Source organism: Narcine bancroftii, chromosome 4 (assembly GCF_036971445.1).
Source record: "Narcine bancroftii isolate sNarBan1 chromosome 4, sNarBan1.hap1, whole genome shotgun sequence".
NCBI lineage: Eukaryota > Metazoa > Chordata > Chondrichthyes > Torpediniformes > Narcinidae > Narcine > Narcine bancroftii.
In genome coordinates, this window is record NC_091472.1 from 201,834,606 (window position 1) to 201,860,920 (window position 26,315).

At 42.3% G+C, this 26,315-nt stretch overlaps 1 protein-coding gene and 1 long non-coding RNA gene across 3 annotated transcripts in view; one reads left to right on the top strand and one right to left on the bottom strand.

The window, feature by feature from the left end:
- rsph14 (radial spoke head 14 homolog) overlaps positions 1 to 8,676 on the bottom strand; it is a 674,463-nt gene extending 665,787 nt beyond the window's left edge. The window contains exon 1 of one of the 2 annotated variants that reach the window (XM_069933649.1): positions 8,361 to 8,667. In XM_069933649.1, coding sequence (XP_069789750.1) covers positions 8,361 to 8,559 — 199 coding nt within the window. In that variant the 5' untranslated portion in view covers positions 8,560 to 8,667. Of the gene's footprint in view, positions 1 to 8,360 lie in introns of both variants that reach the window. The other variant, XM_069933648.1, reaches the window with a different exon arrangement.
- A 13,138-nt stretch (positions 8,677 to 21,814) lies between these two features.
- Positions 21,815 to 25,702, top strand: LOC138761462 (uncharacterized). The gene is made up of 2 exons (XR_011356330.1): positions 21,815 to 21,977; positions 25,005 to 25,702. It is a non-coding gene; the product is annotated as an uncharacterized lncRNA (long non-coding RNA).
- Positions 25,703 to 26,315: the final 613 nt, after the last annotated feature.

Consider the following 26,315-nt stretch of genomic DNA (forward strand, 5'->3'; position numbering starts at 1 on the left):
AACTCACACAGCTGAAAGCATACATCATATACATGGTCAACAATGCCATTACAGCAATTTTATTTATCCTATGTCTTGTAGAAAAAGAAACCTTTCAACAATCAGTGTCACAATGACCTGAAAGGAGCCCTTCCAGTTCCAATCTGTTAGGAACTCCAGTGGATACTTCCATACCTTCTCATTGTATACAAATTCCAATAGCTATCATTTCCTTCGACCTGTACTGATCATTCTTGTACATTCCATTTCAAATGCAGGACCAGGGACTGGAATGGGCCTAGGGCCATTAATAAGATACCTAGGATCACACAACCATGTCAGGACTAGTCTGATCTCTGGACCCAAACCAAGATTCCTCTCTAAACCAAGATATACTGCAGTCATAAGCACAGATCTATTACTACAAAAATGGGTACAGTATTGGTGGACACAGGTGCTGCCATGTTAAAGGAAACACCCAAACAAGGTAAAGAATCAGCTTGATAAAAATTGTTTTCAGGTTTGGAGACTTTAATCAGAGCCTATTTTCAGAAAAATAGAACTATCACAGAAGACAGTTTCCAGCTAATTTGATTCATTCCATATGATATTTATTTACATTTCAGGTTCAGCTAGCCCAGTTGATGACAGTTTCCATCATTTTGCTAATAGTTGGGAGTAGATCATTGAGAGCTAATTAGCCAGATTAAATTCAGGGTTTTTTTTTTATGAACAGGACTTACATAGGCAATTTTCTACTGTTCAGTAGGTATATGAAAACTCTTGAAATCTCAGAATCAGCAAATTCCATGTAACCAGAAAACCTCTCCCAGTTGTACTACTGGGATATTCTGCATCTTTAACCAAATTGTACCTTTGGACAAGTGCTGGTCATGCAGTTACAATATTATCATCCAACCATCAATGCTCATACAGCAAATCGGAAGCCAGATATGCCACAATGAATGACTCAATTCCTGACACACCAAGGACTGTCTACCATCTAACGGTACAAGCCAGAAACGTGATGGAATATATTCCACATGTCTGGATGAGTCAGACCATCCATGACAGGGCAAAGCAGCTGACTTTTTAAACAACATAGCAATCACACTAAGCATTCATTCAGTGCACATTGGCAAACCATCTACAAAATGCACTGCAGTTAACTGACTATGCCACAACAGCACCTACAAAAGCCTATGACCTTTCCCACTAAAAAAGAACAAGGGAAACAGGTATATGGAAATTCCACCACCTGAGGTCCTAACTTTCATTCTCACTTGATCTAAATTCTGGAACTCGCGACCAAAAAGCAAAGAATTACAATAGTTCAAGATATGTCAACCTGGAAATCGGAAGATAATTTGAAAATACAACAATGGTATATAGAAATGAATAAATGTATTCCATTAGAAAAAATAACATATAGTTTAAGAAATAATATTGAAATATTTGAACAAATATGGGAGCCTTACATGAAACACAATAGCGAAAACCTACCGGGGACATTCACTACCTAAATTAACGAAAGGAGAAGGAAATGAAAAGAATTGACTCAGTGGAATTTCTTGTTTATTTTTATTGAATGACAACATTGTTTGACTGGTTTAATGTATCCTAGATTTTGTACTTTAAATGGACGGGAGGGGGGAGGTAGGGAGGGTGGGATGGGAGGGGGGGGGAGAAAATGGCACTGTATATATTTGAAAAGGAAAAAGTATGTATCATGGTTAATGTGGTTTATGGTGTGAAAAATAAAAAATTTTAAAAAAAAGGTGACAAGGGTAATTTGGAATAATGCATTAAATGTTTACTTTTTCAGTGATACCCAGACCCACAAAATTCCTGAAAGAAAACAGCAGAATTTCATATTTTGGACAATTCCCAGATAAAATACTGTTACTTTTAATATTTGGAAGTTAAATTTGAATGTAACATTTCAACCATTTCTTGACTAATTTAAAAGTATGCACATCTTTCTTGCCACCTAGAAACCAAAATTATCTCTCTTGTTCATTTTATTATGCTTCCTCCTAAAATGTACACGCAGTCTTTTTTAATAGGCTGGCCTGGCACATCACACCAAGGAGAAATAAGAACAGATTGAGAAGGACCTGTCAGGCTCATCCAACTGTGGATAACATCAGGTCAATGCCATGCAAAACAAAATTATACTTTTATACACATGTGGTGTGCCTTATTTTATAGTAGTATTCCAAAATCATTCCCAGTTTCAATTCTTAAAAAGTAATTTAGGATATAGGAGTTCAGCCGACAACAAGGACCAATTAGACTAGGCAGTTGGAAGAAAATATTGAAAAGACCTTAGTAATAGTTCACCATTCTCTCCACTAAGGACTTTCTATTATATCTAGTTTGCCTGAAATCTATTGTGTAACTCTTGACCAGATATACTTTGCACTCCATATGGAGTTTGTCACTTCTGGTATACTGAAGCACCCATTTATCTTCAGCAGTATTTGGAGGAGAATTTACACATTGATTTGTATGTAATGAAATCCACTCACATCTCCTGACATTAGAAAGTATTATTGATTAGATCATTTTCATATCTTCCCCTTTTTTCCCCTTTCAGCTTTCCAAAGGGAAAAGTCCCAGTGCAACCCATTGTTCATTTTTCCATCTACGCCAACATCCATTACACTTCCTGTGGCATCTTCCCTTGCAACCATTCTCTTTTATTTCCTCCCTTCCTACTATCCATGTACTTAACCATTCCTTCCAGTTGAAGCAACAATTTAACTTACTCAGTGCTCATGATGTGATCTCTTCGAGAGAAACCAGGGAGTTGATTTGGTGTCCACTTTGCAGTATACCCTTTTCAATTGTCAAGGATGTCACTGTGCTTCCATTTTAAATTTAGACATACAGCACTGTAACAGGCCAATTCAGCCCTACGAGTCCGTGCCACCCAACTTATTCCCCATTAACCTACACCCCGGTGCATTTTTGAAAGGGTGGTAGGAATCCGGAGCCCCTGGAGAAAATCCACAGAGATACAGGGAGAATGTACGATCTCCTTACAGACTGTGTAGTCATCAGTCTTTAACATTTGTTCAAGTTTTCTCTCTCCACAGATATTATGTCAGCTACTGAATAATTTCAGCACTCTTTTTAATTTCAGATTTCTGGCATCTGCTGTGTTCTGCATCGACAGTCCCAGCATTATTTTTCTCGTACCTTTGTCCCAATTCATCTTCTTTATACATCTACTCCAGTCACATCAGTTATGATTAATAAGACAACAGGAGATACACAGGAGATGGTTGATGCTGGAATATGAAGCCAGACACCATCTGCTGGAGGAAGTCAGTGGCTCAAGTAGCATCAGTGGGAGGAAAAGAATGGTTGATGCTTCCAGCCAAAGCTTTTCATCAGGATGTTATCGCCTTTCCTTAGAGAGCATCAGTAGCACCATGTGACCTAGATTCATCTGAATTCCATGCTCATAGACAGTCCTTTTGCTCTCTCCAAATGTAACTTTCCTTTCTTCCTTTTCTCATTTAATGACAGATCATTGACTCTATTTTACCTTTATTTGTCTCGAAGTTTCTTATCATCTGAAAATTTGGAAATTGTACATTTGTTGTACTCTTGTTGTCCAAGTCATATTAAGCAATGCATCATCCACAGAGCATTTCCAGCATTTTCTGCCTTTCACATTTTAAGCATCTCCGTTTTTTTTTTAATTTAATTTTAACCCATTAATTCCTTACTACGATTTAAAATTTGGGAACATCAACCATCATGAGAGCTGTCTCACTTCTTTACACCTCATGCTCATCTACCTTTGGTTGATATTTATCCTCGTTTCTAAGGACAGAATGCCTAAGCAGGCATTCCCTTGCATCTGGTGGCATATAACAGTTTATGGCATGGAAACAGGCCATCTCGGCCCTTCAAATCCATGCCAGTTCACTCAAGCAACTCCGCTACCAACACCCTCCTATCCATGGATATATCCAGCCTCCTCTTAAATGAAAGAATTGACTCTGCCTCAACTATTTCCTCCAGAAGATTATTCCATTCAGTCACCACTCTCTGAATTTTGCCCCCTTACCCTCAATTTGTGTCCTTTTGTTTCAACCTCCCCTGCTCTCAGGGGGAAGAGTCTACTTGCATCTAGTCTATCTATTGCCTTCATAATTTTAAACACCTCTATCAAATCCGCTCTCAACCGTCTATGCTCCAATGAATAAAGTTCTAACTTTTCAATCTTTCTCTGTACTCTAGGTATTTTAAGCCAGGCAACATCCTGGTAAATCTTCTCTGCACCCTCTCCACCTTATCTATATCCTTCCTATAATTTGGAGACCAGAACTGAACATCAATACTCCAAACCTGGCCTCACCAATGTCTTAAACAGTCGTAGCATCACTTCCCAGCTCCTATACTCTATGCTATGATTTATGAAGGCTAACATACCAAATGCCTTCTTAACAACCCTGTCAACATAGGAATCCACCTTCAAGGAACACTGCACCATAACTCCAAGATCTCTTTGTTCTTGTGCATTCCCCAATGTCCTCCCCTTCACTACATATGTCCTATTTTGATTAGTTTTTCTGAAATGTAGCACTTCACACTTCTCTACATTAAATTCTATCTGCCATAACAATAACAATAACAATTTATTTACAGCACGGAAACAGGCCATTAGGCCCTTCTAGTCCGCACCGAACCAAACACCCCTCTCTAGTCCCACCTCCCTGCACAATGCCCATAACCCTCCATCTTCTTCTCATCCATATACCTGTCCAACCTTTTCTTAAATAATACAATTGACTCCGCCGCCACTATTTCTCCCGGAAGCTCATTCCACACGTCTACCACTCTCTGAGTAAAGAAGTTCCCCCTCATGTTACCTCTAAACCTCTGCCCTTTAATTCTTAACTCATGTCCTCTTGTTTTAATCTTTCCTCCTCTTAACGGAAATAGTCTATCCACATCCACTCTGTCTATCCCTTTCATAATCTTAAATACTTCTATCAAATCCCCTCTCAACCTTCTACGCTCCAAAGAATAAAGACCTAATCTGTCCAATCTCTCCCTATACTCTAGATGCTTAAACCCAGGTAACATTCTGGTAAACCTTCTCTGCACTCTCTCCACTCTGTTTATATCCTTCCTATAATTAGGCGACCAGAACTGCACACAGAACTCCAAATTAGGCCGCACCAACATCTTATATAGTCTCAACATCACCTCCCAACTCCTATATTCCATGCAATGATTGATAAAGGCCAGCATACTAAAAGCCTTCTTCACCACCCTATTCACGTGAGTTTCTACCTTCAGGGAATGATGTAACGTTACTCCTAAATCTTTCTGCTCTTCTGTATTCATCAATGCTCTCCCATTTACCACGTATGTCCTGTTCTGATTCTTCTTACCAAAATGAAGCACCTCACACTTATCAGCATTAAATTCCATCTGCCATTTTTCAGCCCACTTTTCTAAGCAGCCCAAATCCCTCTGCAATCCTTGAAAACCTTCTTCATTATCCACTATTCCACCTATCTTAGTATCGTCTGCATATTTACTAATCCAATTTACCACCCCATCATCTAGATCATTAATGTACCAGACAAACCAACTTCCTCTGTAATCCCTGAAAACTTTCCTCACTGTCCACTATGCCCCCAATTTTCGTATCGTCTGCGTATTTACTTACCCAGTTAACCACCCCATCATCCAAATCATTAATATAAATTATGAACATCAGGGGACCTAGCACCAATCCATGCCACTCGTCACAGGCTTCCATCCTGACAGACAGTTGTCCACCATGACCTGCTGCTGTCTCTCCTCCAGTCACCTTTGAACCCATCTTACTATTTCTCTATTAATCCCTAGTGACTGAACCTTCCTTACTAACCTTTCATGTGGAACCTTATCAAAAGCCAGATAGACTACATCAACTGCCCTACCTTCATCCACCTTTCTTGTCACTTCTTCGAAAAACTCAACAATGTTCGTCAAACATGATTTCCCCTTCACAAACCCAGGCTGGGTGCTCCCTGCCTATACAGATATTTATACACACCATCTCTAATACCCTCCAAAACTTTCTGTACCACCAAAGTCAAGCTTACAGGCCTATAATTACTTAGCCGACACCTCGTGCCTTTTTTAAACAACAGAACTACATTAGCAACCCTTCAATCCCACGACACCACACCCTCCTCCAGTGATCGTTGAAAACTCACTGACAGTGCCTCCTCTATTTGCTCCCTGACCTCCCTTAAAGTCCTGGGGAAAATCCCATCAGGACCAGGAGACTTATCCACTTTTCCTGACCCAAGAAGCTCCAAAACCCTCTCTTTACTAATCCCTATCTTTTCCATAACTAAGCTATTTGCTTCACTTATCTCACATAGTCCAATGTCATTTTTCTTCATGAACACAGATGAGAAAAAATCATTTAACATCTCTCCCATCTGATACGGTTCATCGCACAGTTCACCGCTCGCATTTTCCAGCGGTCCTATTCTATCCTTAACCCTCCTTTTACTATTCACATATCTGTAAAAACCCTTTGGATTCATTTTTACCTTATCAGCTATTGACTCCTCATACCTTCTTTTTGCCTTTCTAATTTCTTTCTTAAGGTTTTTTCTACATAATGATCATACATCTTATCCATTTTTTGCTTCTTAAATTTAGTATATGCTCCCCTCTTATCCCGAACCAACCATAATTTTTCCAGAAATCCACGGTTCCCTTGCCTTTCGATCTGACTGGCACGTAAGATCCTGTATTCTCAATATCTCTTCTTTAAATTCCCTCCAAATCTCCTCTACATCCTTTCCAGAAAAAAAAGATCAGCCCATACAATTTTCAGCAAATCCCTTCTCATTTATTCAAATCTGGCCTTCCCCCACTCGAAGACCTTCAACCTCAGACCTGACCTATCCCTTTCCATATTTAAGTTGAAGCTAATCGACCCATGATCACTGGATCCAAAGTTCTCATCAACGCACACTTCCGTCACCTGCCCTATTCCATTCCCTAACAATAGATCTAACACTGCCTCCTCTCTCATAGGCACCTCAACATACTGCTGTAAAAACCAATTCTAAACACACTGTACAAAGTCTAAGCTCTCCTGTCCTTTCATTGATTGTGTTTCCCAATCAATATTAGGAAAATTGAAATCCCCAACTATCACAACCCTATTTCTACTACACATCTCAGCTATTTCCCTGCACATTTGCTCTTCCAGTTCCCTATCCCCTTTTGGCAGCCTATAATATACCCCTATATTTGTAGCCTCACCTTTTTTATTTTTTAAGTCAACTCACAAAGTCTCCTGCGATGAGTCTATCTTGCCTCATCACCACTGTAATATCTTCCCTGACAAGCAACGCCACACCTCCCCCTCGTACGCCGCCAATTCTGTCACATCTAAAGCAGTGAAATCCCTGAATATTTAGCTGCCAGTCACAACCTTCCTTTAACCAACTCTCACTAATTGCTATCACATCATAATGCCACGTGTCAATCCACACCATTAGTTCATCCACTTTATTTACCACACTCCTTGCATTGAAATAAATGCATCTCAGAGATCTCCCACATTTAACTTTCTGCCTCTCACCTTCTCTACAATTGTTACTATGGCCACTATTTATTACCTGCTGCTGTTCCACCTCCAGATTGTGTGAAAAAGCCTTTTTTTCTTAGCCTAAAGCCTCTGTTCTTGCTATCCTCCCTGACATGAATGTTAGAGGAGGTGGGAAGTTATAGTGCAGTTGTACAGGATATTGATGAGGAGTTGGGAAGTGATGGTGAAGTTGTACAAGATATTGATTTGGAGTATCATGTACAGTTCTGGTCAACTAACCACAGGACGGATATCACTAAGAGTAAAAGAGTGCAGAGAAGATTTACAGGATGTTGCTGGGATTTGAGGGAGGTGAATTTTAGGGAACGGTTGAATAGGTTAGAACTTTATTTCCCTGGAATATAGAAGAATGAGGTAAGATTTGATAGGGTATAGATAAATGCAAACAAACTTTTTCCACACAAGTTTGCAGAGATTAAAAACTAGAGGCCATGGGTTAAGGGGAAAAGTTAACAAGGAAGATGGGTGGGGGGCGGGGGGGTCCTTCACAGAGCCAGTGGCAGGACCAGCTGCCAGTTGAATTAATAGATTGCAGGCTCAATTTTGACATTTAAGACAAATGTGGACAGGAGGAGTATGGCCTGGGTGCTGGTCGGTGGGAATAGGCAGAGCAGGCTCTGAAGACGGTGCTCTAGAGTTCTGTGGTTCTTTGATCCACGGTCTGCACCCCAACTCCCAAGTTCCTTTTTAAACTTCGCCAGTGCCCACGTCGTGCACTGGAAACACTTACCGACTTCCACGGCCGTATAAGCCAACTCGGGGTCATGGACCAGGTCACCCAGAGCCATAAGTGCCCGCTGTCTGGTGATGAGATTGGGGTCGGCCAACTCTCGGCGGAGTTTGGGCACAGCCCCGTCCCCGAACGCAACCGGCGCTCTGGTCGGGTCGACGTGCGGCGGCAAGTGGGCGGAAACTCTCGGGTGAGACATGTTCTCCTGCCCACGAAAAATATAGACTCAGCGAGCCGGCGGCGTCCAACACCTCAGGCGGCCGTTTGCCGGCGCTCGCGGCGTTGGTTCTGTTACCAGTAGCAACGCCGCCAGGCTTTGCCCTCGAGCGCGAGCGGCGCGGCCCTCAGAGAGAACCGTGAACGGCGTCTGCGGCCTCGGCGAAGGGCAGGCCCGACCGAGGTGATGGGGAGGGGAGCGGACGGGAAGGCTGGAAGCAGGTGAAGACCCCCAAAAGTGGTGAGGGGATTTAAAGATGAGGATCAAACTTCGGATTAATTCGGGGCTGGTCTCCGTGATAACGGGGACAGATGGTCACAGGCCTGGATTTAACCATTAAGCAACATAAGCACGTGCTCAGGGTACCAAGGGATGGGGGAAGCACATAGTCTTTTCCCAGTGCTGGATTTACCATGGTGCAGCTGAACTCCCCCCCCCCCCCCCCACCACAATAAATGAAAAAAACTTTTGTACACAGGTTGTGGGGTCTGACCTGGAAGAAAACTGAATTTTTAATGTATAATGTCACATTCAGCACTTTTGAGTCTTAATGACGTCAATGGAAGGGCTTTGGGGTGGGGGGGGGGAAGGGTGGGTGGGAAACCATTGTTCTTAGGATATCAGTTGGCCTTAATCCGGCCCTGGAAGTATCACCTCAGTCTCTATGCTGATCGACGTGCGCAGCGCGAATAAAAGCTCTCGCGACTGGAGGAAGAACAAACGCTTTTATTAGCTTATAACTATGGATAGGGGCTTCGGAAGGGTTCTGGGTTGAGGCAGGAAACCAGGGTTGCAGGTGAGCAGATGGGGGCGGAGCCGGCCATCCACACAACACCCTACCAGTGAATCCCAACTCACTGCAACCTGCTGAGCATTTCCCAATATTTTCTTAGCATTTGACATTTCAAGAATCCTCATGACCAGACAACTTCACCACGGCAGGGGAGAAAATTTTTAAAATAATATTGTGTATGCACTCACACAATTATGACTCGGAGATGTGATGCTTTCTCATCCTTTACTTCTATTAGACTAACAAGGCTACTGACACACAGGGTTTTATGTATGCATACAAATATATGGAAGGGTGTCATCATGTCCAGCAGAGGACAAAGGTCGAATGGAGGAACCAAGATGTATTTGTTAAAGGCAAATCATGCCCATCTAACTCAGTAAAGTTCTTAGATAAAGAAGAATAGGGCAATGTATATGATTGATCTGGTGTATGTGGGTGCCTGAAAAGGCATTTGATATATTAGACTTACCATTAAGAATAAGGATTATGCAATAAACAGCAAAATGGATTGTAACAGAAAGCAGTGTTATTGTGAAAGTGTAATTCAGGCTGTAGGGTCGTTTGTGGTGGAATTGACCAGGGGTTGGACCCACTGCATTTCTTAATATGACTGAGAGAAGAGTGCAAAAGGGCACAATTTCCAAATTTTCAGATGATTTAAAAAAACCGAGACACAGTGAATTTTGGGGATGATAGTAATGAACAAGAAGTCTACCATTCAACTGGAAAGGATCAGTTACGAGGCAGATGAAATTCAATCCTGAGAATTATTAAGTATTGCATTTTGGTTGGAAGAACAAGAAGAGACAATACAAGCCAAAGGTTCTGACAAAGAGTCATTGACCTGAAACAAATACTTTGTCTCTTTCTTCAGAATCCATGGTATAATTACAGTAAAAGTTCGATGATCTGCTAACCCACTATTTTGAAATCCTATTAGTTCACCAGGTGATGTTTGCCCTGCTTTCTTTCAACCCATTGGGACTCCAGTTACCCATTCCCTCTAAAACACCAGCACCGCAGTTCCCTTATCGCCTTTCTTTTTTTTTGAAACTTTATTTAAAGATTTTATTACATGAATAAAACAAAGAAATTACATTTAAAGAAAAATAAAAATGCAGTAATTATTGCAACACAACATTAATAACCTAACTTAAATCAATCTAACCCCCCCCATTTATACGACCACTAATAAAACTATTTATAAAAAAAACCCAACCTTCCCCCCAAAATAAAGAGTGAAGAATTAATAAAGTTAGTAATATATATAAAAAACACTCACAAACAAAAGAAAATAACAAGTAAAAATATTAATAAAAAAAAGTTATCAAATTTAAAATATCACACATAAAACATATTTAAATAAGACTTAATTGCAAGTACTTAACAAGTGGAGTCCACTTCAACTTATAAAAAGACATCTTATCTTGAATTGAAAAAGATATCTTTTCCATAATTAAACAAGACCATCTCTAAATACCACCTATCTAAGGTTAGTATATTTCTATCTTTCCAAGTAAGCGCTATACATTTCTTAGCCACTGCTAAGGCTAAATAGATAAAAGAAATCTGATAATCATTTAAGCCTAAATCGATTAATGATTGAATATTCCCTAATAAAAATATATCAGGATCTAATACAACATAGATATTATATAAACTATTAAAAATAGATTGAATACCTTTCCAAAACTGTTGCAATTGATCACAAAACCAAACTGTATGTAAAAAAGTATAAGCCGTCTGATCACAACAAAAACAACAATCTACCTTACTAAGACCAAACTTTTTTAATTTCTCTGGTGTTAAATATAATTGATGTATAAAATTATAATTAATCATCGCTAATCTAGCATTAATCAATTTCCAAATACTATTCTGACAAATTTCCATTCAAGCTTCTTCAGCTACTATAGAACCTAAATCTTTTTCCCATTTCAACTTATCTTTATCCCAATCTGTCTTATTTTCATTTTCTTGTAAAATACAATACAAATCAGATATATACCCCTTTTTTGGTATGGAAAATACATATTTCTCAAAACTAGTTTCAGGCAATAAAATCATATGTTGGCCACATACCTGTTTTACAAATGATCTTAACTGATAATATACAAATACAGAATTTCCACTAATACCAAATTTCCTTTGTAATTCCTCAAAAAACAATCTGATAAATTTTTTATTCCTTTCCCATTGTTTCAAAGTAATATTGGAGACTGTAAAAGGAACGTTGATTATTATATAATGGCAATCACCCAGACCATTTATTTTTAAGCCCCAATTTATTAAATTTACTTGTCCATAAATTCAATAAATGTTTCAATATTGGTACATCATAAGTTCATAATAAATTTTTATTCCATCGAAACAAAAACTCATGTAGAAATTTTTCTGAAATAACTGCCATTTCTATCTTTGCCCAACTAGGTGGGTCCTAGTTTTCCCTTCCATAAAAAATCTCTAACTGCTTTATATAAATCCTTAAAAAAACTTTTTTTTAAAAAATAAGGAATTGATTGAAACAAATACTGTATCCGAGGAAAAATATTCATTTTTATAGTGTTAATCCTCCCCAATAAACCTAAAGGTAAATCCTTCCACCTAATCAAATCTAACTTAATCTTTTTTTATTAAAGGAAGATAATTAATTGAATATAAATCTTGATATTCTGTATTAACATTAATTCCTAAATATTTAATTTGTTTAGTCCACTTCAAATTTATAATATTTTTTATATACTGAATAATCATCTTTACAAATTGACAAAATTTCACTTTTAGCCCAGTTTACCTTATAACCAGATAATTGACCATAATTTTCTAAAGATTCTGGAATTGCTGGTAAAGAAATATCAGGATCCACCAAATATAATAAAACATCATCAGCAAATAAATTAATCTTATATTCCTCATTCAAAACTCACATACCCTTAACATTTTCATTTTGATGTATTAATTGTGCCAAAGGTTCAATAACTATAGCGAATAAAGCAGGTGACAATTGTAAGGTAAAACATCATGAGATGGGAATGTGTAGGGAGTTACCCTGTACAGGGCAGTAACAAGAAGGGGAGGTGTCCTTGTACTCCTGTTAGGTAAAACATCATGAGATGGGACCGGAGAAGGAGTCACCCAGTACTAAGGAGTAACAGAATGCATCCTTGTACTTACAAGATAAGAGAGACATTGATGGATTGAGAGGCAGGAAGCTAGCAGGGAAAGGATAGCAACAGTTTTAGTCATTGGACAAGTAATGATATGATGATGTTCTAAGCATGTATCCAAGGGTATAAAACATCACCATTTTGCTGATAACGGCAGAATGCATTCTCCGACTAACTTTGTTAGTCGCAAGTGTTACAATCCGGTAATAAAGAACAAAGAACCCTGATTTCGACTCAGCCTGGTGTTTGTCTCACTCATTCATGAACAAAGCAGACCTAACACAATGGACATCCTTGCCTAGTAGACCTTGTTAAATTAAAGGATTCTGAAATCTGCCCATTGGTAGCAACTCTAGCCTTCGGACTATTATATAAAGCCTTTATCAATCCAATAAACGAGGAACCAAAACAAAATTTCTCAAGTACTTTAAATAAAAACTTCCACTCCACTCTATCAAAAGCCTTTTCTGCATCCAACGAAACCACTATTGGATAATTCATTTGAGATTTAGATTTGTTTATCAAAGTTATTAAATGTAAAATATTATCAGATGCATATCTATTTTTTTATAAATCCTGTTTGGTCTTTATGTATTATTTTAGGTAAATATTGAGCTAATCTATTAGCCATAACTTTAGCTACAATTTTATAATCCACATTTAACAACGATATTAGTCGATAAGAAGAAACCTGTAAAGGATCTTTATCTTTTTTTGTTATAACTGTAATTATAGCATTAGAACAAGATTCAGGTAATTGAAAAGTTTTATAAATTTGCTGTATTACATCCTTATAAATAGAAGATATATCAACATAAAAAGTTTTATAAAACTCTATAGAAAACCCATCTTCACCAGGTGCCTTTCCATTTGGCATATCTCTTATTGCCATTTCAATTTCATTTTCTGTTAAAGATTTATCCAACTCTTGTCTATCTTCTTGATTCAATTGTGGCAATTTAATATTTTTCAAAAAAGAATCTATTGCATCTTCAGCTACATCTTTACATTCTGAAGTATATAATTTTTTATAAAAATTACAAAATTCCTCATTAATTTCTTTTTGTCTAAAAGTAATGCCGATTTCTTTCTAATTGCTGGTATAATCCTAGATAATTGTTCTTTTTTCAACTGCCATGAAAGGACTTTATGAGCTTTCTCACCCCATTCATAAAACTTATGTTTAGTTCGATTCATTAAACATTCAAACCGATATGTTTGTAATTCATTATATTTAAATTTTAAATTAGTCAACTGATTCTTTTGCATTTCAGTAGGATTTTTTTGAAATTCTTTTTCAGTAACAGTTATCTTTTTCTCTAAATCTTCAATCTCTCTAATTCTCTCTTTCTTTACTTTAGAAGCATAACTAATAATTTGACCTCATAAAAAAGCTTTCATTGCATCCCATAAAACAAAATGATTAGAAACAGAATTAATATTATTACTAATAAAAACCTCAATTTGTTTTTTTAAATAACTAATAAATTCTGGTTTTTGTAATAGCATAGTATTAAATCTCCATCTTGGGGTTCTCTGAACATCTTGTGAACTCTGATATTCTAATAATAGTAATGAATGATCTGAAACCAACCTTGCCTTATAATCCACAGATATAACTCTATCTTTCAAATGCGTTGAAATTAAAAAATAATCAATTCTTGAAAAAGAATTATGGCATGAAGAGTAAAAAGAAAAATATTTCTCTGTAGGATTAAATCTTTGCCAAATATCAACTAAATTCAAATCTGTCATCATATTAGTCACTTGCACTGCCATTTTAGATTTCTTAATTGTTCTTGGATACTTGTCCAATAAAGGCTCCAATACCACATTTAAATCTCCCCCAATCATCACATTAGAATTTGCTTGTCCAAGTAATAAAGACATATCCACAACAAAAGCTGTATCCTCAACATTTGGAGCATAAACATCAAGCAAAGTCCAAGCCTCATTAAAGATTGTACAATTCAATTTTAATAATCTTCCACCATTTTTCTCTTCATTCTGTAACTGAAATGGTAGATTCTTGTGCACCAAAATTGCCACTCCTTTTGCCTTTGAATTAAATGAAGAATAAAAAATTTGTCCAACCCATTCACGTTTAAGTTTCAAATGTTCCTTATCCGTTAAATGAGTTTCCTGCAAAAAGGCCACATCAACTTTTAGTTTTTTTAAATAAGCAAGTACTTTCTTACACTTAATAGGATTATTTAAACCCTGAACATTAAGAGAAGCAAACTTTAATTTAGACATTTCTTACAACAACAGAACAAGAAAAAAAAGAAAAAAAACCCTCCCCTTATCCCCTCTTAAAACTACAACAAAAAAAAGAAATTAAAAAAAAGAAATTATATATATTTTTTAAATAATAAAAAGAAACTTCACTCCTTAATCCAAAAATTAATTAAAAAAAAACAGGTAAGAGGTTACGACTACCTCCTCCTGTCTAAACCCCACAATGCGGTAACTCCCACAAAATATTGGGTGTGAGGTAACTCACACGTAGCTGACGACTTCTGGAAAACAATGCCCACCCAGTTCCCTCTCCTAACTCCCATTTCACATGAAACTATCATCATTATCTAAATCTTCTCGAGAAATTTTTTTTTTTTTTTTAATTTAATCAGGTTTGTCACTTCGACCACCATTGCTTCCATTTCTTCTTGAAATTCGATTCCCATCTTGCATCTCCACTCTCTTCGGAGACCGTGGAGGACTACGTCGTTCCTGGAATTGTGTAATTGGTAACAATTGAGCAAAGTCCATAGCTTCTTTAGGATTGTCAAAAAATTTTGGTTGATATCCATCCTGAAAAATCTTCAATACTGTAGGGTATCTAAATGTTGCTTTATATCCTTTTTTCCATAACACTTCTTTCACAGGATTAAATTCACGTCGTTGAGACATAATTTCCTGACTCAAATCTGGATAAAAAAAAAAAAACACGATTGTTCTGGACCATCAAAGGAGATCTATTTTGTTGAGCATTTCTAATAGCCACACGCAAAATTGTCTCTCTATCATAATAGTTTAGACAACGGACCAGAACAGGTCTTGGGTTCTGTCCTGAAAAAGGTTTTCTTCTCAAAGCTCGATGAGCATATTCCAGTATTAAACCATCCGGGAACTTATCTTGTCCTAAAACTTGAGGGATCCAATCAGTAAAGAATTTTCTTGGATCTGGTCCTTCTATATCTTCTGGCAAACCAATAATTTTTACATTATTTCGTTTAGACTAATTCTCCAAATAATCAACCTTTTCCGCTAAATTTTTATTCTGAATTGGTAAAGTTTCAATTGTTTTATTTACATCTTGTATTTGGTCTTGTACCTCAACTATACCTTGGTCACAAACATCAAGTCTTTCATTTGTTTCAAGCTTAAAAGCTCCATAATCAACCATCTGTTGAGTATTAATGTCCACCAAGGTATTAAGCTTGGTGTTAACTTGAACCAAAGATTTACCTAACTCTTTGATTGAAGAAGATAACTTAAATTCTTAATAACCATATCAACTGGAATAGATTCAGGTACAATAGGATCCTGCTGTTTCTGAGTAACCAGAGGGTCTTCTAATCCTTCCCTTAATTTAACTCCTTTTCTTGCAGCGTGACTCCGTGTAGAAACCCCTGCCACAACCTCCTCAGCAATATCAGAAGACTGGTATTCAGGGTTATCCTTAACCCATATTACATCAAGAGCCTTCATTACATCGGGATCAGTTGAAGTCTTCATAACTGGTGGTGCATTTCGCAGCGCCACCGCTACATCAATCGGTGAACGTCTCTTTAAAGTCAGGTCTTCAGCTGGCGGCATCCCAGCTGTTTCAGCTGTCAAAAGTTCAGTGACAGCGCTCATAGCAGGCGTTGATTGAAATACACGCGCCTGGCTAGCCCTTTGTTCCAAAGGCTGCCGGGCGCCATCTTTAAAGAGCCCTACCGGTACAGAGCGGAGCTCCTTTGCCGAATCCTGCACTTCTCCTCTTGGATCCATTTCACGCTGAGTCCTGGCTTCTTGTAAACAGGTAGGCTCAGATAACTTCGGGAAATGTAATTTCTTAGCGATCTGTTTCCGTTTTCTTTTACTTTTTTTCAGCAATTGTACCATTAGAAACTAGTTTAACACCTCTAACTACTTATAAACTTTTTTTAAAAGTTTCAACGGGCACTTATAGACAAAACAATAACAAAGAGTCAGGAGAGGACTGGAAGGCACGTCTGTTCCGTATGCCATCTTGCCACGCCCCCCCCTTATAGCCTTTCGACAGGCCATTTCAGATAGGCCAAAAGTTGAGATGTCAAGGCGGAGAAACTCCGCCAAAATGCATAATCACCTACCTTTCTGAATGTGCGGAGGCGGTCTCCGAGCCATATATTCCAACCCCTCTCCGAGAGGGATGATCTCCACAGCGCAGCCCTCCGCCGAACAATCTGAATGTGCAGCTGGGCTAAGCAGCTGTTTAGGGGTGGGCTGATGATGCCATCAGCCTGTGACCCATCTCCCCACTCACACCGCACCTTCAAAATCAGGGACAGTGGGGACCATCAGGCAGTTGGGACAGCAGGGGCCGACAGGGCAACAGGAGCTGTCAGGGCAGCTGGTGTGGGCTGGGTCAGCCACACCGAGCCACTTTGGCCTTCAGGGCTGTTCTCTGCGGCTCAAAATGTGAAGGAATAATGGCTGTCTTCCCTATCCATATTCCCCCACGCAACTGGAACTGTTCTGGGAACCATAGAGCAGTTCCAGCTGCCTGGAGGATTATGAATAGGGAAGATGGCCATTGCTCTGCCATGTATTTATGACGGATAGCGCAATGGCACCAGTCATCCCGCCTCGGTTGGATCCGGAGGGCGCTACGAGGCACCTCTAGATAAGAATGAGACACTGGAGCAGCCTTTTAGGGCTGCTGTCTGAAAGGTAAGTTCCCATTTTCCATCTGCTCCATAGCTGGTCTCAAGGCAGAGGCCTGACATGAAATAGCTTTACACCTCTGTGCACCAATTCAATTTGCATGGTTTCTTGGAAAATATATTATCACAGTGTGCAGCATCTAAAGAGATTAATTTAAAGAGTGTCGAGGTATTGATAGAAATAACATATAATAGTCTGAAAAATCTGCTAATCCAGCAACACTAAAAAACCAAACCTGCCAAGTAATAAGAGTTTCATTGCACTTTGATGGCTATGTAGCGGCGGCTACACTGCTCCAGCAATATCACACGCAACCAGACAGGTTGAGCTTAGTGAGCATACTAGTTTATTTCAGGCTGCTGGGCTGCACTTATACTCCCAGCCCAGACCTGGCTGAGAACCGCGCTGAAGGGCACTGACATCACCTGGGTGTCACGTGGTCCCCAGCGCGGATTTCTGAGCCCCGTGCTGAAAGGAAGGGAAACCCCCGATCGTGCCATTTTGGCCGGCTGCACCGCCACATGGCTTACAAACGGGGCTGGTTCACCTGCCTTGTGGTGAGCCACAACGCAGCCCCCCCCAGAACCAGCCCCAATGTCCTTTTTTGCCGGGCAGCCTCACTTCTTGGGCTGGGCAACGGCCACGGGTTTGGTAGGATCGAGGTGCACTGGCTTCAGCCTGTCCATGGTAAACAGCTCATGTCTGCCGCCCATGGCCAGCGTGAACGTCGAGCCGGAACTCTGTACAGCCCCTCGTATGGTCGCTGCAGAGGTAATGTGGTCGGACCCCGCCAAACGAAAACGTACTCCACGGAAAGGAGTTTGCCAGGAACGTGAGACGGATGGGTACCATGCCTAGGTGGCGGTAGGGTTTGAAGGAGTCCAAGCGTGCCCTGAGGTGAGGAAGTAGTTCATGCGGCGACGCTGGGGATTGTGAGGTGCATTGACAAACTCACCAGGTAGTGCCATTGGCGCACCATAGACCAACTCAGCTGGTGACGCATGCAGATCTGCCTTGGGAGTGGAGCGGATGCCCAGGAGCACCCAAGGCAGTTCATCCGTCCAATCGGGACCGGTGAGGCGGGCCGTGAGCACCGACTTCAGGTGGTGGTGCAGATGTTCGACCAGTCTATTGGCCTGTGGGTGGTAGGCCATGGTGCGGTGTAGCTGGATCCCCAACCTGTTGCCGAGTTGTGCCCAGAGTGCAGATGTGAACTGGGCACCCCGATCGCTGGTGAGGTGAACCGGGACGCCAAACCGGGTAACCCAACTATGCAACAGTGCTCGAGAGCAGGAGTCGGTGGAGGCGTCTGGCATCGGGATTGCCTCGGGCCTGCAAATGGTGCGGTCCACCACCGTAAACAGATAACGGTTGCCCCGGGAAATGGGTAAGGGCCCAACGATGTCCACGTGAATGTGGCTGAACCATTCCCGGACGTGCTCGAACTCCTGTACGGACTCTCTGGTGTGCCTGTGCACCATGGATGTCTGGCAATGGGTGCATGTTCTGGCCCAGCCCGCGATCTGCTTCCACAGCCCATGCCATACAAACTGTTCGATAGATGGATGTAAAGGATCATGGATGTGATGGAAGACCTGCCTGCGCTACTGCTGGGAAACCACTGGCCGCGGGGTGCCCAAGGAGATATCACACAGGATGGTGCCTTTGCTGCTCGGAGTCGGGAGGTCTTGAAACCGAAGGCTGGTGATGGCGGTCTTGAAGACCCTCGTCTCCTCATCAGCTTCCTGGTCCCGGGCAAGCTGGTCGAGGCTGGATGTCTGCGGGCAGATAGCTGATCACAAGATAGCATCGGCAACCACATTGTCCTTCCCTGCCTTGTGCCAAATGTCAGAGGTAAACTCCGACACGAAGGAGAGGTGACGCTGCTGGCAGGCTGACCAGGGATCCTTTGCCATCGCAAGTTCCTGGGTGAGAGGTTTGTGGTCTGTGAAAATGGTAAAAGTCCTCCCCTCCAAAAAATAGCAGAAATGCTGCACTGCCAGGTACATGCCCAGTAACTTGCGGTCGAAGGCACAATTCTTGCGTTCCGGCAGGCGAAGCAGGTGGATGAAGAATGCCAGCGGCTTCCAATGTCCATTCACCTGCTGCTCAAGGATGGCACCGACGGCTGTGGCAGAGGCATCGACAGAAAGTGCCATATGCAGGTTGGTGGGCGAGCATGGCGGCCTTTGCAGGGCATCCTTGGTGGCCTTGAATGCGGTGAGGCTTCTGGGTTCCAAGCAAGCATCTTGTGCTTGGCTGCGATGAGGATGAACAGCCGTTGCATGATGCGAACAGCTCCCGGGATTAACTGGTGGTAAGATTTGAGCATACCCTTGAGTCTGTCCAGGCGTGGGAACTCCCTGATAATGGCGACCTTCGCAGCAGCAGGTGTGGCTCCTTCGTCCAGGAACTGCATGGTGGACTCTTTTCCGAACTGGCACTTGGCTGGGTTGATGGTAAGGCCAAAGTCAGCCAGCTGGGAGAAAAGGGCATGTAGGTGGGCCTTGTGTGCACCTGGTCCTTGCTGGCGATGAAGATGTCGTCCAAATAAATAAAGACGAAATCCAAGTCCCTGCCCACAGAGTCTATGAGGTGGTGAAAGTTCTGAGCAGCATTCTTAAGCCCGAATGGCATGCGCAGGAATTCGAACAAGCCAAAGGAGGTGATGATGGCCTTCTTTTATATGTCCTCAGGGTGCACCGGGATCTGTTGATATCCACGCACCAGGTCAACCTTGGAGAAGACCCTCGCATTGGCAGGTTGGCTGTAAAGTCCTGGATCTGAGGGATGGAGTAACAGTCAGGAACGGTTGCCTCGTTGAGCCATCGATAGTCTCCACAGGGATGCCAGCCGCCGGATGCTTTCAGGACCAGGTGGAGCAGTGAGGCCCATGGGCTGTCAGACCGCCGAATGATCCCCAGCTTCAACAGGTGCGAAAACTCCTCCTTCGCTACCTAGAGCTTGTCAGGTGGGTGCCGGCATGCCTTGGCATGAACCAGCAGGCCCTGGGTGGGGATGTGTTGGAACACCCTGTGGCGCAGCGAGGCAGCAGAGAACTGTGGCTTGAGGAGTGTTGGGATCTCATCCAGGATCTGCTGGAACTCGTCTCTGGGCATATTGATTGTGGCCATCTGCGGTTGCTCTGAGCAGGAGGTGTCGACCAGGCACCTACCTCGAATGTCCCCAGAAGCCTGTGTGCGAGGAGGGTCTGCACCCAGGATGGTGGTCGGGAGGGATGAGACGGTGAATCTCCATGCGAAATTCCATTGGCTGATCTCCATACGTCCGGATTGCCGTTGCGTTGGCCGCATGGAGGGGAGGTCCATGAGGTCGGTTCCTGGATTCGATGGCTGTGGCCGGGATGATGCTGATCTGGGCTCAAGTGTCAATGAGGAACCGCCAGCCGTTGACTGAGTCCCGCAGGTAGAGAATGCTGTGTCCTTGGCCAGCCGCCATAGCCATTAACAGCGGCCAGCCTGGTTGTTTCCCTGGAATGAGCAGGGCTGATGACACTTCCGAGCCTTGGCTCCCCAACACTGGTGGTAGAAGCAGAGGCCTGAAGCGGATGCTGTGGTCTTGGTTATGCTCTTGGGGGCCCCTGCAGGAGCCATGTGCTCTACTGCAGCGCTAGGGGTGGGCTTGGCATGATCGTGCCTGTGCCTCATGACCTGCTGGACCACTGAGCCTTCCAAGAATTGTGCGAGCCATAGCTCTTGGGCCTCCTCGGGTCAGTGAAGCTTTCTTGAACCAGCAACAGGCAGATGTCCCCAGGCATATGTTCGAAGAAGATGCGCTCAAAAGTGGGCAGTTGGTGTGCTCACCCATGAGCGCAAGCATCTCGTCCATCAGTTCCATCGGGGACCTGTCCCCCAGGGCGTCGAGGTGCAGCACCCGAGCGGCACACTGGTTTCTGGATAGTCCGAGGGACCCGGTAAGCACTCGCTTGATGGTCTCGGACTTGTCCTTGGTGGGTAGGTGCTGAACAAGGTGCAGCACGCGTCTGGCAGTGGCCTGGTTCAGGGCAGTGACCACATGGTAGAATTTAGTCGTGTTGGATGAAATTTGACAGAGGTGAAACTGGCCCCCTGCATAGCTGAACCAGATCTCTGGCTCCTGAACCCAGAATTCAGGCAGTTTCACAGCTATAGCGCTGATCCCAGGCTCGCTCATGATGGGTTCAAAGACGTTTGTACTAGTCAGGGTCACCAATTGTAGTGACAGCTACACTTCTCCTGCAATAACAAACACAACCAGACGGATTGAGCTTAGTGAGCAAATTTATTGCAGGCTACTGGGCTGCACTTATACTCCCAGCCCGGACCTGGCTGAGAACCGCGCTGACGTCACCTGGGCGTCACGTGGTCCCGCATCACGAGTTTCTGAGCCCTGTGCTGGAATGAAGGGAAACACCCCCCCACCCCCGACGATGCTCGCCACTGCGTGGCTTACAAGCGAGGCCGGTTTGCCTGACTAGTGATGAGCCACCACAGCTAGTAACCTTTTGTGAGGTTGCACAGCAGGTAACTCTTTTTATGTAGTGTTTTGCAGAGACCCAGCACAGAATATATCTGACCAGATGAACAGATCAATTCTACTGACTTTGTTAGCAACTGTCACAATGTGGAGATATGATATGCCTGAGAGGCAGTAGGTGCTTTCAAATTGCAGCACCCGGGTAGCCCTCCTGGGACCCGGGTTTGATTACTGGGTTGTGGGTGCAACTTTAAAACACAGGTGGACCTACATGTTAAATCGCCAACCCAGCGATTTAAGGGGGATCGCACCCCCACAATGACACGGTGATTGACGCATCACACACTCACAGACCATCGGTGTCCCCTCCCTCGTTAGTTTCCACCTGTCCGTCAGTCGTCACGCCAGTCGCCACCCCCACCCCCTCCCCCCCACCCCGCCGCACAACACAGCGACGTGCCAGTTCTGCGATTGGGGGCGGAGAGTGTTTGCTACCGCAATGTGACGTTCCGGTTTGCCGCAGTGGTTCCAACGGTGTGTGGGTTTTGGGTAAGGAAGACGGCCATTTCTTCCACGCTCCGTTGCTGTGAATCGGAGCGGTGCTCGTAGCAGCGGAATATCACAGGCCCGCACTCTTCCCCCGATTGCGGCAGCGACCACTCTCTCCCGAATGCAGCCCCCCCCCCCCTCCACTCTCCCCCTGATCACGGGAGTGACCTCTCTTCCCCAGATCGTGGTAGCAACCTCTCTGCCCCGATGACAGCAGCCACCTCTATCCCCGGTTTCGTGACCTACCTCTCTCTCTCTCCCCCCCCCCCCCCCCCCGCGATCGCGGCAGCAACCTCTTTTCCGCCCACCCCCCCCCCCCCATCTCAGCAGGGACCTCACTCTCCCCCACCCCCGATTGCGGCTTCCCACAATTGCAACAGCGATCTCTCCCCCCCCCCCCCCCCCCCCCCCCGATGTCATCAGAGTAACAGGTCAGTCATTTTCCTTTTCAAACTGCTGGAGCATGATGCCTGGGGAAGTATTAATGGGTCCTGACTGGGTTGACCCGGTTGAAACCTTTCAAATCGCCATGTACCTGGGTCACTAACCATGCAAATTGCCCAGTTAATCCCATTTTACATGGCAGTTTGAAAGGGCCTAGTGTCAGTGAACTACTCTTTGCAGACGATGCCGCTTCAGTTGCCCATTCAGAGCCAGCTCTTCAGCACTTGACGTCCTGTTTTGCGGAAACTGCCAAAATGTTTGGCCTGGAAGTCAGCCTGAAGAAAACTGAGGTCCTCCATCAGCCAGCTCCCCACCATGACTACCAGCCCCCCCATATCACCATCGGGCACACAAAACTCAAAACAGTCAAGCAGTTTACCTATCTCGGCTGCACCATTTCATCGGATGCAAGGATCGACAACGAGATAGACAACAGACTCGCCAAGGCAAATAGCGCCTTTGGAAGACTACACAAAAGAGTCTGGAAAAACAACCAACTGAAAAACCTCACAAAGATTAGTGTATACAGAGCCGTTGTCATACCCACACTCTTGTTCGGCTCCGAATCATGGGTCCTCTACCGGCATCACCTACGGCTCCTAGAACGCTTCCACCAGCATTGTCTCCGCTCCATCCTCAACATTCATTGGAGCGACTTCATCCCTAACATCGAAGTACTCGAGATGGCAGAGGTCGACAGCATCGAGTCCACGCTGCTGAAGATCCAGCTGCGCTGGATGGGTCACGTCTCCAGAATGGAGGACCATCGCCTTCCCAAGATCGTGTTATATGGCGAGCTCTCCACTGGCCACCGTGACAGAGGTGCACCAAAGAAAAGGTACAAGGACTGCCTAAAGAAATCTCTTGGTGCCTGCCACATTGACCACCGCCAGTGGGCTGATAACGCCTCAAACCGTGCATCTTGGCGCCTCACAGTTTGGCGGGCAGCAACCTCCTTTGAAGAAGACCGCAGAGCCCACCTCACTGACAAAAGGCAAAGGAGGAAAAACCCAACACCCAACCCCAACCAACCAATTTTCCCCTGCAACCGCTGCAACCGTGTCTGCCTATCCCGCATCGGACTTGTCAGCCACAAACGAGCCTGAAGGTGACGTGGACATTTACCCCTCCATAAATCTTCGTCCACGAAGCCAAGCCAAAGAAGAAGAAAGAAGTTATGTCTAATTGAATTTGTATATTGTGCAACTGTCACTATAAATGTGACACTTCTAACACTTCACACTGTTTCAAACTTGACACAAATGTCATTTTGCATTTGCTTATCTTTGAAATTAAAATGACATTGTAATGTCTAATAAATGCGCGTCTTTCCACAATGATATCAAGGTACTTTTTGTCAACCTGTGAAAACTGAACTTTATGAATACTACCTTATTGTGGAATGCAGTAGACATTGACAGAAAATGCAGGTGGTACATTCTGCAGTCAAATTTGATCAATTAAATATGAGGCTCTAAATCTCAGCATATCTTCATTACATTCAATGCTTTTTTATTTTGTGGAGCAAAGTAAACGACCGTATTTATTCATTTATCGAATCAGTTGCAACAGAAGCAGTATGCATATTGCACCTTGACAAGCAGAAAATAAAATCATGCAGATCTGTATAACGACACCACAAAATATCTTTAAAATAGGAAATGTCAGAATTGCTAGCAAAAAACATCGACAATCAGAAAATAATGGAAATTTTCAGGTATCATCCGTGTAAGGTGAATCCAAAAAAGTTGTTGGGTCATAGAATTGCATTGAATACAGAATGCAGCCCAATCTGTCCATGCCATTTTTTTACATTTCATTACATTCAAGAGTCCTCTCATTATTATAAAAGCTCATTGGAAATGACATGTTAATGCTTAGTATGTGACATAACATCATAATGTCTATCATGTTACTTAGAAAAACTGGAATCTTGAGGTGTAAATAGAACAATATCCATCTACTTTGTTTTCTATCGTTCTGGTTATTACATGACTTAATAATAGAATTGTGGAAAATTATGGAAATCAATTCATATTGATTAATATATAACAGATTTATTACCTTTCTTTCATTAATAGATCAGCAGAGGAGAGGATTAGTAACTTCAAGTTCCTGGGAGACCACATATCGTAGTCCCTCGCCTGGACCCAGCAAATTGAGGCAACTGTGAAGAAGGTGCACAATGCCTCTACGTTTTAAGAAGTCTGAGGAAATTTGGCAGTCATTGAATACTTCATTAAGCTTCTACAGATATACTGTGGAAAGTATACTGACCGACTGTTGTAGTGACTGCTAAATGCATACTGCACGAACAATAAAGAGGACACGCAATGATTTTTTAAAAATATTTTTTTATCTCCCCTTCCCCCCCCCCCACCTTCCCTCCCCCCTTCCCAACCCCCTCCAAAACCATTAAACATTCAACATACACAATAAAATAAAACCATTAAACAAGGTCATCACACAATGAAAATAAACAAGAAAAATGTGTCATCTACTTTTACACTTGATCACGTCATTTTGTCTTCTTATCATTTTAGGGGGTGGAGGTCCGAGGAAAGCCCTCTCTGTTATGTTCCATGTACGGCTCCCAAATTTGTTCAAATAATGTGACTTTATTTTTTAAATTATATGTTATTTTTTTCCAATGGAATACATTTATTCATTTCCATGTACCATTGCTGTACTCTCAGGCTTTATTCTGATTTCCAAGTTGATATTATACATTTTTTTTGCTACAGCTAAGGCTATCATAATAAATCATTTTTGCACTTCATCCAGTTTGAGGCCTAATTCCTTACTTCTTGTATTACTTAGAACAAAAATCTCTGGATTTTTTGGTATGTTGTTTTTTGTGATTTTATTTAATATCTGATTTAGATCTTCCCAAAACTTTTTCACTTTCTCACATGCCCAAACTGCATGTACTGTTGTTCCCATTTCTTCTTACAGCAAAAACATCTATCTGATCATTTGGATCCCATTTTTTTAACTTTTGGAGCGTGATATATAACCTGTGTAACCAATTATACTGTATCATGCGTAACCTTGTGTTTATTATATTCTTCATAGTTCCAGAGCATAACTTTTCCCATGTTTCATTTTTTATCTTTATGTTTAAATCTTTTTTCCACTTTTGTTTGGGTTTATACCTTATTTCATCATTTTTCTTGCAGCTTGATATACATTATCGTTATAAATCTTTTTATTATCATTGTGTCTGTAATCACATATTCAAAGCTGCTTCCTTCTGGTAATCTCAGTCTGTTTCCCAATTTGTCCTTTAAATAGGCTTTCAGTTGATGGTATACAAACATTGTACCATGAGTTATTCCATATTTGTACTTCATTTGTTCAAATGTTAATAAATTATTTCCCAAAAAACTATT